The 13,640-nt window shown below is 39.5% G+C and overlaps 1 protein-coding gene across 3 annotated transcripts in view; it reads left to right on the top strand.

Annotated features, from left to right (window-relative positions):
• The window catches only part of LOC127575944 (tumor necrosis factor receptor superfamily member 19-like), a 65,770-nt gene that overhangs the window by 21,500 nt on the left and 30,630 nt on the right, over positions 1–13,640 (top strand). For all 3 annotated transcript variants that reach the window (XM_052026210.1, XM_052026211.1, XM_052026209.1), the window contains 2 exons: positions 594–772; positions 7,204–7,289. In XM_052026210.1, coding sequence (XP_051882170.1) covers positions 594–772; positions 7,204–7,289 — 265 coding nt within the window. The remainder of the gene's footprint in view (positions 1–593; positions 773–7,203; positions 7,290–13,640) is intronic.

Below are 13,640 nucleotides of genomic sequence, written 5' to 3'. Positions count from 1 at the left end.
AAGGGAATTTTTATGTTATACTGAGGGTTCTAGGCAGAGCATCAGTAAGGTTCACGTTTAATTCATTGATTTAATTTGCAAACACAGGGGAAAGAGTGTTGCAAAATAACACAAGTTTCGTAATTTACAAGTAGAATTTTAGCCTCAAATGGAGTCCTTAAAAGGGACAAATATAATCGTTTCTTTGGAAGCAAATTAACCTCTCTACACTATTCAGATTTTAGAATAACACAATGAATGAATGCAGAAACATGTCATTTACTCCATTCCACGTGACTAAGTTAATTAAAAAAAATAACTCCACCATAGCCATTAATAATGTAGCTGTTGGGGACCTCAAGCCTTATTGTCATTCAAATTATCTGTGCGTTGTGAAATAACTGAATGATTAAGTGTTGATTAAAGCAGTAAGCGAGATTATTAACAGTGAAAGGGGCATTTGAATCCGCTGAAAGGTTGCCATTGTCTCACAACTGAGGCCTGTCTGCAGTGTTCATTACACATGCCTCTTGTTTTTATGCAAGTAATTTCCCCTTATTCTCACTCCTTTTCTCTTATCTCTAACACTGGGTTTTTCTTATTAATCCTTACAGGAATGTGGGTTTGGATATGGGGATGATGGACAGTGCGTGACCTGCAGGCCAAGCAGGTTCAAGGAAGACTGGGGATTTCAGAAGTGTAAGCCATGCTTGGACTGTGCTCTCGTAAATCGCATCCAGAAGGCCAACTGCACAGCCACCAGTAACGCAGTATGTGGAGACTGCTTGACAGGGTAGGTTCAAGGAGCATCAGATGTGATCTGTATACCTTTTAAGTATCTGGGATGACTTAGTTTTATCTCTTTGAAGTCATAAAGTGCTGGAAAAATCCCACATCAGTTCCCACAGGATGCTTGGCTACAAACAAAGTGTGCTCAGTATCTTTGTGATTTTGGAAAATAAATGACCGGAATCTTTCATAATCTGCCCTATTCATCTTAATTCAGGAGACATCTCACTTTCTGTTTTAATAGCTATTTTTGTTGATGGAAAATGTTAAAGGAACAGTGTACCATAGAAACTGATCTGGGAAATTTAATGAGACTGCATATGGAATCCACTATAACCTTGTTTGGGTGACCATTTCACTTTCCTTTCTATACTGTACTCTTCGTATTTTTTCAGCTGGGTCCACAGTCCTTTCCTCTTTAGTGGCACTTATCTGTACTTCAATAATTCCATTCCAATGCTATTTGTGCCTTGCATTAATCTAAATATGCCAGGACTCAAACTTCCTGTGAAAAGAAGGGTGATTAGGAGTTGGCCTTTCACCTAGGGTGATCATCATAAACATTACCCTGCCAGTGGACTGTTCTGTTAGGGATGGTAACTCTTTATCATTTAGCACAGCACTAGGCAACAATTCAGTAAAACCAGAAAGTTCACATAATATGGACAGATACAGGAAATGTGTAGAAGAAAACATTGGTGATGATCCCACATCCTATTTCAAACCTTCTGTCCCTTTACCTTTTCTATTCCCATTCCTCTCTCCCAAAAACACTCCCACAACTCATGTTAACATTCATGCCTCCTGAAATCCTCCTTCTCCCCTTTCCCACCACTTCCAGTGCCATCAGCTCTCCAGCCTTAGTGTAATTACTCCCCATGTTTCCATTTGCATGGAGACACAAGAAACTGCAGATGCTGGAATCTGGAATAACAAACTGATGGAGGAACTCAGCGGGTCAAGCAGCATCTGTGGAGGGAAAGGAATTTTCGGCGTTTCGGGTTCAACCCCTGCATCAGGGCTGAGTGTGGAGTGGGAGGATAGCCAGTATAAAGAGGAGATGGGAATGGTGAGACAGGGGCCAGTAGATGATTGGTCGACCAAAGATGGCTAAAAGATAATGGATAGATGGAGCCAGCTAGGGGAAAGGGAGGGGTGGAGTTGGGAAAGAGTCAGGTGGATGATAGATGGAGACAGGCAAAATAAGGCAGGTGGAGCCATGGAAGGTGGGTGGAGGGGAGGGTGAGGTGGTGACAGATGCTGGAGAGTGATAACTGGGAACACAAAGGCTACCAATGATGTCATCTGATAAGTAAGAAAGGTGATAATCGGAGCAATGAGGGGAGAGGTAGGCAGATGCAACCAGATGTGGGGCAGGGGGTGAATCCAGTGGGCAAAATGTGTGGGTAGTAAGTGGATCGAACCAGGAGAGGGAAGGGGACGGGGGTCAAAAATGGATGGGGATCTGGGGGAGGGGGGTATGGGAGAGGGGACAAAAATAGGAGGACCATAGGTGTATTGGAAGTGGGGTGGGGTGGGTGGACAAAGGAGGGAATGGTTGCCTGGAACTGGAAAATTCAATGTTCATACCATTGGGTTGTGGACTACTCAGGTGGAATATGAGGCTTTGTTCCTCTAGCTTGTGTTGGGCCTCACCCTGGCGATAGAGAATGCCGAGAATGGAAAGGTCGGTGTGGAAATGAGAAGGGGAATTGAAATGGCATGCAACTGGTGGCCATTGCGGACAGAGTGCAAGTGCATACCTTCCATTCATTCCCCCCCCCCCCCCCCCCCCCCCACCATTCATGCCTATGTCAGGCATCTTTGCTTTATTATGTTGTCAAGAGTTCAACCAATAGGACAAGATAACAAAGAACTAGGGAAGACATGAAGATGTGTGGGGAGTGGGGTCAAAGTAGGGCCAGTGGTCAGATGCAATTCTCCCACAATATGCACTGCCCCAGTTGATTAATATCCCTAAAATCTCTGTTACCACTAATTCATTGATGTCTCCTGGATTAGTGTTACCCATAGTCCATTAATGTTTACCATGATTTAGCCCACCACCCTCAACTTTTTATGTTACAGTATGGCATTGTTTTTAAGAAGTACTGGCTTAAATACATTGTTGCTAAATTTGAACATCAGTCTGTTCAAAGGCATGTCAAAATTGCGATTCCTGCTTTTTATTTGTTTTTGTATGTGACTTCTTGACCATTTTGCAAACACTGACAACTCTGACTTTTAGAGTTGACTTTTACAAGCCATTAGCATGTTTTCCTGTTTTATTGCCTGCCATTATGTTTATTACTCACTCTTGAGTTGGATAGCCTGATGTTTTTTGTTGCTGGTTTTTCCCATTCCTTGGTTCACTAAATAATGCTTTTAAAGGTTGTTACGGAAGGTCAGTTTGTAAAATGGAATGTCCACCATTTTATTTCTATTCTTGAATTTAATACCCTGTCAATTTACTTTGGTGAGGAATTAACCTAGGAAATGAGAACTGCAAACAAAGGTGGACAGTAAAAAAATATTCCACACTTGTTCAGATAGTCATTTTTATGTGTAGGATTTATTTTTTGGAATTGTAGCTGAGTGCAGCAAAAAAAAGTAAACTATCTCACTCTAGTAGAAACACTTCTAGAGAGAAAAGGTTTCAGTGTTTATAACTAGAATCCTAGGTGAAGTGCCAGGGATCACATAAAGAATGTTATAAAGAGCGAGCTACAACAAGTAAGTAATAGTAAGGTGTTTGAGTTTGGGCTTAAAAGCCTGTCAATTACAAGAGGAGTTGACAGATGAGGGGAGGGAAGATGTTTAATTTTGAAATTGTATTCAAGGAAGAGTGTGCAGAAGTGGTTTGTGGAATCTGGTCACTTAAAGGTCCTGTCCAGCCCTCTCTCAGGTCAGGACTGATTTGCTTCCATTCCATTCTGTGGATTCTGAGGTGGCTGAAAGGTCCTATGTGAGATCTGCAGACACCGGCACGGATGGGGAAGATGTGCTTGATAGGGCAGATGGGTGGGTTATTTGGGATGCCGTACACTTCTTTAGCAATTGGCGTTTGGCCTTGTCGAGATCTAAGGTACTTGGTGGTCTCCTGGCAGCCCCTTCTCCATTTTGAGAGGTCCTGGGCCAGGGACTTCAATGATTCAGAGAGGACATTTATACCCAATCCTCCTCACAATCTTTTGCTGTTACAGAGCTTGGGAGTGTTTGAGTCTGGTGTCAGTCACGTGCACATTATGGTTCCCCCATTGGAGATGGTTGAGTGTGATCAGGAATTCATGGTAGACAACCTTAGACAGGGAGAGGACGTTAACATTGGTTCACCTATCCTGCCAATAGGCTAGCAGGGTTTGCTTTTCTAGTTCCTCAAAGGTGCCTGCTGTAGGCTATCCATGTCTCTAAACCATACAGGATGAGTGGGATCATGGCTGCCTGGTAGACCGTGGGCATTTGGCCAGTTTTGAGATCTTGATCTTCAAAATATTCTTCTTCAATTGGCTGAAAGCTACACTAGCGCATTGGAGGTGGTGTTGAATTTTGTCATTTGTCAGCTTTCACTGAAACATAATCCTGAGATAAGTTTTTCAAGGTTTCATCCTGGATCTTGATGGCCAGAGAATGGTGTGTGTTGGACAGTTAGGTAGAGGACATTATCTGACAGATATTTAGTGTAAGACCCTTTCAATAAGATGTCAGGGATAACATGGAGCTTGACCTCCAAACACACACAATTGGAATGTCTACATATTCCTGGAATATGGCTGCAATTCGGGTATTCTTGGTTTTCCATTAGTCCTGTAAATTTACTCCACCCTGGGAGGGCTTGATGAAGAAGAGGTGAAAAATTGCAACAAGGAAAATTGAGAAGAGGATTGATGCAATGACAAAGCCTCGCTTAACCTCAGCCTTTGCTAGTATTGGATCTGTGGTGGACCATCTGGTTAGGATTTCAATTTGCATGACATTATGTAACATGCATAGGATTGTATCAAATTTCTAGGAACTGCCATATTTGAGAAGGATTCTCCATGATCACTCCCAGTTAACAGAGTTGAAGATTTTTATGAACTCATTAAAAGCCATGTACGGTGGTTGATGCTGCTCTCTATATTTTCCTTGGACTTATCACACAGTGAAGATCATGCCCATTGTACCTCTTGTTGGATAAATGTGAATCAGGGTGGAACTCTTCAGTAACTGGGAGGAGGTGATTGAAGAGGATCCTTGTTATCTGTGGTAAACATCAGCGAGACCTCTCTGTAATTACTGCAATCAGATTTTTCCAATCTTGAAGGTGGTAATTACAGGGTCTTGAGATATCGTTGCATGCTTTCCTCTTCATCACCATGTTTAAGTACTTCAGTAGAGTCTTTCCTTCAGAGGTATTATTTACAGCTGTCAATGATCTTTTCAGTCTCTTGCTGGGGTGGGTTAGTGCCTAGGTTGTGACAGATTGTGAGGTGTGTGATGGTGTCATGGATGTTCACATCAAAGGCAAACTCTCAGTCTAAACATACTTCAGACAAGCACATATCACTCAGTCTAAAGCTCTCCTTATGATATTTCCAACTTGTAGAATTAATGATCAATCTAAATATGTGTAAAAATCTTCCTGTTACTATGAAGTATTCAAGTAACAATCAATCTATTACCAAAAACTGAAACTATTTTTGAAAATTATGTGGTTGGTTTCACAGTTAGCATTTTATTCCAGCTGATCTGACTTCTTCACCTATTAAAATCAGAACTTTTCAATAATTATTGGAAAACTCATTTTTTAAATGAGGCTATGTTGAAGGACCATTGCTCACTGTACAAAGTGTCACCAAGTTGGAAAAGACACAATGACTAGATAAGACCTTGTTTAATAAAACCCTTGAGGATTGTAAGAGGTCAGGAAAATTGAGAGTAAAGAGTTCTAGCATTTGGAGGTGTTTGGGGAAAAATGAGTACAAACTGGGCATTGAGAGGAGATTTGATAGAACTGTACAGGATCACAACTGGTTTAGACAGGGCAAGAGCAAATAGCTGTTCCTGTTAGTAGATATGGTGACAGAGATTTTACGTGACAGGCAAAAGATACAGGCCTGTTTGAAGAAAATCTTTCAATGCGGGAGTGATGATTGCTTGGAACCCACTGCTTGCAAAGCTGGTGGAAATGGAGTTAATCAGGGCCATGGAAAGGGATTTGGACAGGCACTTGAGGGAAATGAATAGGCAGGGAGATGGAGAAATAGGATTTACAAGATTGACCTAGAGAGAGCCCGATGGCCTCTTGTGTTATAACAATTCAATGATTCTAGGATGCTGGAAGACATGCTAATTTCTCTACAGTCAGTTACAGGGAAGAAAAGAAATGGGAAAGCAAGTAGTTCATTTGAACCTTACGGGGAAAGTTCAGAAGAGTGTTAGGAAGGTTAGGCCAGAAGTTATGAAGGAATTTTTTCGATCTGTTTTTATTATCTTTCTTAAGAGATTGTGCTTTTTTCACATTAAATCCACTCTGTTTCAGCATTAGCATTCCTGTTCAAGTATCTTGGTTAGGTCCTAGAGAAAGCTCTCTCAAATCCAGATATAGGTCTAAGCTTCAACATGAGAAAGGTACCTCGCTGCCGAAGAATCAATGGGAATGACAAATAAATAGAGTTGTATTAGAGGCAACTTATGATATAGGTTCATGTCAACTTGGAATTGTAACCAAAATAACTCCTATATTTGTAGAATGGATTGGATGATGCTCTTGAGATACAGTCCTTTTCAAAATACATAGTTATTTTGTCGTATTAAGCTTCTACGGAACATAAAACGTTAACTGATTTAGAAGTTCTTTTTCTTCCCCACAAAGTCGTGTTTTGTTAAATAAGAGTTTATTTTGTAGGGATGTACAGTTAAATCTCGTTCCCTATGTTGGTTTGGGAGACTGACTTTGTGGCAGTGCCTTGGTTTACGTCATTATTCCTGTGCACAGGGACTGATGATGAGTATCTTATTTCCATCCTTTCTGAAGGCAATAACCCCCTAACCTGGGTAAGATTGCTTTTCTCTTGTCTTACTATTCATCTTCGAGGCTAATGACATGTATTGGTAGTCAATTCAATACACTGTGTAAGAGTATAATATTTCTCCTTCTTTACCATAGATATTATTTTGAAAATATAACTATTTCTAAGGTAGAAGCAATTCACATTCATACTTCCATCTCCTTCTAGTGAGTTGGTTTTCCTTTTGGAAGGCCTTCAGTTCTTTATCGCTGATATGGGTATGAGGTGAGAAAATGGATTTTCTCAGACTCTTAGACTACAGTGGTTCATGTGAGTTCTGATTCTTTGTCCCAAAATCTCACAAAGACAAATACTGAGTGTGTTGCTACGTTCCCAAAATGTATATTGCGTAAAACTGATGACCTTCACTCCTCTCTCATTCCAGATTTTATAGAAAGACTAAATTGGGTGGTTTTCAAGAAATGGAGTGCATTCCATGTGGGGAACCTCCTCCTCCTTATGAGCCTCACTGTGAGTATACGAGCTTGTTTCATTTGTTTGTTAACCTAGTAATAAACAGCCATTTTCACCTCCCACTGTTTAGAAGGCATGAGGAATAATTTCAGGGAGGTTCTTACAGGCATCAAGGGATACAGGAGTAGTGAAGGCCACAACCTTCGCTGTGGAGGTACAGACTCACACTTCTGCTCCATTTGATCGAAATAAAGGGAAAATATTGGTGCCTCTTCATCCTCCTGGCATATTTTAATACTCTTTGATCTGATGGGAAATCCAAGTGGTTTTATCATTTAGGCCTAAATTAAAATACTTAGCTGGGGCAAAACTATACTACAGGGCACTGATCATCATATTTAAAGGAAGCAGCTTGATTGTTCATCTAGAAGCTTGAATAAGATTTGCAAATATGAATTTGTAGGTTTATAATCAACCCCAGCATTTGTTTAAGGTAGTTGTACTTGATTTTGTTTTCCCCTGAAATGCTCATTATTTGAAAATCAAATCATTTGGAATTAATCTAAATGTTGTCTCAATGCTATAGATAAACTGCAATGCTGTGACCATTATCAAAAACGTGAGCGGGGAGATGTTGCGATATTTTAGTAATCTTTTGCAGGATTCCATGTGGAAAAGCAGAGAAAATGGAGACAATTTTAATGGGCCAAATGGTGCAGGTTATGGCTGGCATCTCTGGTGTTTGGCCTTTCTCACATAGTTAAATCCCAGATTTACATGGACTCAGACATACCGAATGACATATGTCATTGTATCTGTTGCCCCACTGTTGCTTGACTCTGTGTGGAGTCCAACAGCAGAGCCCTGTCTTCTACTGTCACAGGACTCTGTGTGGAGTCCAACAGCAGAGCCCTGTCTTCTACTGTCACAGGACTCTGTGTGGAGTCCAACAGCTGAGCCCTGTCTTGCTGAATTGCCCAACATTACACTGGGGAATTCAAAAGTAAAAAACTGCAGATGTCTGAAATTTAAAAGAAAAACAGAAAATGCTGGAGATACTCAGCAGGACAGGCAACAACTGTGGTGTTCCAGGTATCTCCAGCATTTTACATTTTTATTATACTGGGGAAGTTGCCTCTTCAATCCTATGCCAGTCAGGCCCCATTTATTTCCATAATTTTTTGTTTGGGGAATGGGGAAGCTAAGTGCTCTTAATTATTTACTTCATTCTAATTTTTCTTTACTTTTAACTGTGTTAATGTGGTTTTAATTAACTTTTATTGATTTTTTATAGTTATATCAATTGACTAGTTACATCAATGACTTTTAATAATCTGACAGTGCATCTGAATTTCAGAAACTTTTAAATACTGTAAAAGCCCTCCCTAGTTTTCACAGGAGACAAAGCTCCATCCCTAGCTTTACCTCCTGTCAAGGGTTGTCAGGGTGTCTAGGAAGGGGGCCTCTGCACAATGCCATCTGAGACCTAATAGTCACTTGGGTCCTTCTACAATCTTTGTTGCCTGATTCCCAGGTGCATAGAGTCAATGAGAACTGCTCTCCTCATCCCTCCTTGGTAAGAGTGAATAAGTCAGGGATCCTGGGCAAGCTCCAAGTTCAGTAGAACCCAGCCCAACAGATTATACTGCAAAAAAAAGGATACCTTGGCTTTATTTTATATGGTGAAGAGTTGGATATGCATGTGGTATTTATCAGGTCTGAGATAACCAGTATATGGTAAAATCATTCGATTCTTGTTTGAGTGTGATTTCCTGAAAGCAGCTCAGTGTGGAAGGGCAAGCAGAAAGTCAGTGCTCACTCAGAGGTTATACTGGAACAGGTGGCCAAGTCAAGCATGCTCATGTAACACAAACCCTTTTAAGATGTGGGAGAAGCAGACAGTGATAAATGAATATGACCACAAGCTATAGTGTTTTTGCCTTCAAATTAATCATCAGCTTTTGTAGCTCAAGTACCTTTTCTGCATTAAAAAACTTGCAGGAATGACAGCCAGTAGTGGATTTGCTGTTTTACTGTTTCTTGAGCTGTAAAGGAATAATGTCACTGGGGACTTCACATCATTGTCTCCTGTGGTGTCTTTTAAAGCAAAGGATGACAACTTGGTATCAGGACTGATAAATGACACTGCATTGAGGACTACTTTCATGCATATACATTAGCCAAAAACCTGGGAGACAAAGCTCCCTTGAGTGTGCAGCAGTCTAAATATGTGTGGGTTGATTGGAGAAGGTCCAGACCAAAAGGACAGCAAAGTGGAGTCAAGGGCCTTCGTCCATTATGGTGACAGTTTTATGTTTGGATAACAAATTGTCCAGTGGCATTCCTTCACTGTTTTCCATCATTGCTCATCACTGAAGTTCTTCCTCTCAGATCTTAAGTGGTGGACCCTATCAACATTAAAGCCCTTTTGTCAGGCTCTTGGCTTTTTTTTACGCAACCCGTAAATGGCTTTAAAAGGTTCTGCATCTGAATAATTAAACAAAGTGTAGTACTGATCTGCAGAGTTGTAAATTTGTTTCTTGAGAAAAAACTTATTTGAATTGTTTGCTGATCGATTTGTTCAACTGACAACAGACCTATCAGTTTTGTTCTGTGAGAATATATGGGCTACAGTAAGAAAGGAAGTTGTGGGGGTGAGGTGGGGAATTCCCATTGAATGTTAATATATCCTTAGCCCAGTATGGCATTCTTCAGAAGATTACTGTTTGCTTGTGGTCAGGCCTGTGTGCTCCAGACTGAACAAGCACACATTCAGGTGTAAAAACAAATAGAAGTGGGCTGATGGATGATTCCATCTGCTGACAATATCACAATGAGGTACTTCAGTACAAGTTTTTTACTTTGCAGCTTGATTAATGCTTAGCAAAATATTTGATGCAAGAACCTCAACTGAATTCTGACTTTGAATTCTCATTCCATTGAAAAAAGAGATAAATATGGATTCTGTGGTAATAAAGACGGCGAAGTTACCAGCAATTGCCATCAAAGTATATGAAACTAGTGGCAACTTAAGGATTTTTGTGCATGCATGGGCAAATGCAGAAATCCATACGTTACCATCAACAAGGTTTAGCTTGCTCAAGAGAACATAAGGAAAAGAAGCAGTGTAGCCCATTCACCCTATCATGCCTGTTGTACCATTCGAATAGATCATGGCTGATTTACTACCTCAGAAATCCTTATCCCTTGTTTACTCTAGTGTACAAAAGTATATGAATTTCCCTCCTTCAAAGAATTTTGTATATTTCATTCTTTAATGCTCGAAAGAGCCTAGGCCCAGCCTGCTTAACCTCTCCTCATAAGATATTTCCCCCTTACCAGGAATCATTCTGGTGAACCTTTTGTTGCACTATCTCTGTCAGAGTATATCAGAGTAGAGAGACCAAACCTGTACACAATATTCCAGGTACAACCCATCAAAGCCTTATGTATCATAGTAACAGCTTCTTTACCCTTATACTCAAATCCATTTGCAATAAACCCCAGCATGCCAATTGTCTTCCTAATTGCTTGCTGTAACTACACATTAACTTTCAACAATCCATGTACAAGAACACCCAGGTCCTTCTGAACACTCATGCCTTTCAATCGCTTGCTATTTCAAAATCTCCCTTTCCCTATTTTTTCTATCAAAGCATATGACGTCACCTTTTTCCACATTCTGTTTTATTAACCACGTCTTCATCCATTTAACTTAGCCTGCTCGTATATCTTTGAAGCTTCTCTCCATCCTCCTCACAACCCACACAGCTTTATAATATCAGGCAACTTGGTTATATCACACTTGGTCCTCTTATCCAAATCATTGATTTATATTGTGAACAGCTATAGCCCAGAATCCTGTGGCAGTCCACTAGTCCCAGCCTTCCAACTTAAAAATTCTTCACCACAATGACAATGAAATTACTTGAATTAATTTTTTTGGTTATTTACCAAGTTCTGAAAATATTACATTTAGTTATATGAAGTCTAAATGAATGAGATGTACCAAACCATAATTGCTTAGCAAATCATCTGGTTCTATAAACCTAGTTTTATATATGTGCATTGTAATTTCCTTGCATGACTATGTTGCAGTATCAGAGATTTTAAAGTAACTTTGTTAATTTTTATTTTATGTTATGATTTTGTGCTTCTACTTTAATCATACATGCATGTTCCAATCTTTATCGTTGACACAGAGATGGTTAGAGCTTTAAGAAGAACATTTCTTGAGGTCATTACTCTCCCTTTGCCAATGATTAGAGATCTTGACCTAAATTTAGGTTTCCTTTTCCACTCATTTTATATCCACAATACAAAAAACAGTAAGCTTGTGGGTCCTTGTTGACTTAGACCTTATATGTAGGGACTTAAGTTTTACACTGAGCTGAGGTTTATTAAATTGTTGTAACATATACAAGAAAAATGCTTAACTGACACCAAATTATCAGTAAAACTTTTCACCCAGTATCTGTGCTCCTGAACTCCTCTGAGATTCTTGACCATAGTCTTGACTTCTCAGATGTCTCTGAAGATTTCCCAATTCCATTTGGTTTACATCACCCTTGATTACCAGTCTACAGTCTTTATTGAAATTGGCATTTCAAGTCACAATTACTTTGCTGTTTAATCTCTAGTCTGTTAAGTTGTTTCTGCATCTCCACTGCAACATGCATTCATACATCATTCCCACCCCAATATTCCTACAGACCTCCAATCTTTTGAACAATTACTGATTTCCTCTTGTCTCCACCAATTTAAGGACTATTCAGTTTTGGTCTGGCTTGTTTTAGTTTGCAATCTTTATAAATAACAAAGAGGCAACAGATTGCATGAACAGGAACTACATAAAAAGGGTCACTTTAATGAAGAATGAAAATTTAAGATATCTGCAGATGCTATAAATCTGTAAAAAAAAATACAGAATGCTGTAAAACCTCAGCATGTCAGGCAGCATCTGTGGTGAACAGGTCAGGCAGCATTTCAAACCCAAAATGTTGACTCTTTGTCTTTCCTCAGATGCTGCCTTACCTGCTGAGTTTTTCCAGCATTTTGTATTTTTAATGCTTTAATGAACATTGTCTCTGTTCTATAGCATTTCTTCAGGTAATTACAAAACCAAAGATTCTTTTCGCAGTAAGCAGAAAAAATGGCATGTAGTTTGCATATTAGTTACGTAATATTTTTAGCCCCTAACCTTCATAGTCAACTTTTTATAATACCTAACAATTGCTATATTACAACTATTCAGAAATCAAAAATAACAAGGGACTTGTTTGATTTTGCAGTCCAACCTTTTTATCCAACCTGCTAAGATATTGTTGTTCCTCCTTATTGATGTCAACATGTGCACTTAGTTGAATGTTTTTTCACTTTTCCCCAACAATATTTTCTCAATTTATCTCCTCTTGCTCATATCATTCCCATATTCCTACATTGACATTTCATATTTATGATTTTAGATATAATCTATTGAGGGCAATGCCATCCTGCTTGCTTTGCCCAAGGACCCACCATTAGTATACTATACTTCTTCACACAAAGATCTAGAAATGATTTCTTATTACCTCAGTTACTCTTTTTATTCATGCCATGAAAGGAAAATGCTGCAGCAGCTGGAGGACCCCACTGTCATTCAGCTGGCAAAGGCACAGGGTAGGAAATACTCAAGAGTGTTTCTCTCTGCCCTACTCATCTGAGATTTTTTTTTCTAAAAGCAACACAAATAACAAAGTAATTGGTATATGTTCTTCCAAGTTGTCTTTACTTTTAAATGGGATCAGAATGTTGTGGTGCAACTTTTAATTTATGTAATTACATTCCGAGAAGACATTCCTTCATTTATGAGAGGGATGTGTTCCTGGAAAGTATTGCATTGAGCAGGATGAGATGCAAGATCATTTCAGTACAGTGTATTCCTATATATGGAGGATGATGGGTTCCTGTTTGGGAGGTATACACAATATCTTGAACTAACTTGCAGTGAAACTGTACACCTTAATATCAAAGGCTATGCTCAGTAGAGCAGCCAGCCCATTTCATTTTGTTGATATACATCATTCATGGAACCTGTTGTTTGGGAGTCCTGCACCAAAATCCCATTTTCCTTTAGTTGCTGCAAACAACCTAATCATTATTCTGCACACAACCTCAAAGGTTGCACTTTATTCGTAAATATGTAATTTGGCATAAATAAGGCCAAATTAAGCCTCCTTTATGAATACAATGGAGACGATACTGGGATTTTTGAGTGTTTTCAATCAGTTTTGTAAAGTGCAGACTCTGCATTCAGTCTTCCAAGGTTAACAACATATGAGGGCAGTAGAGCCAAGTTCTTTGTTTCATGTTGTCGATTTGGACTGCTCCTTGGCAGAGGGCACAGCACAGCAAACTATTATTGATGCG

The sequence above is a fragment of the Pristis pectinata genome, chromosome 11 (assembly GCF_009764475.1).
Source record: "Pristis pectinata isolate sPriPec2 chromosome 11, sPriPec2.1.pri, whole genome shotgun sequence".
Taxonomy (NCBI): domain Eukaryota; kingdom Metazoa; phylum Chordata; class Chondrichthyes; order Rhinopristiformes; family Pristidae; genus Pristis; species Pristis pectinata.
The sequence above is the reverse complement of the archived record's forward strand: the minus strand, read 5'-3'. Positions and strand labels throughout refer to the sequence as shown.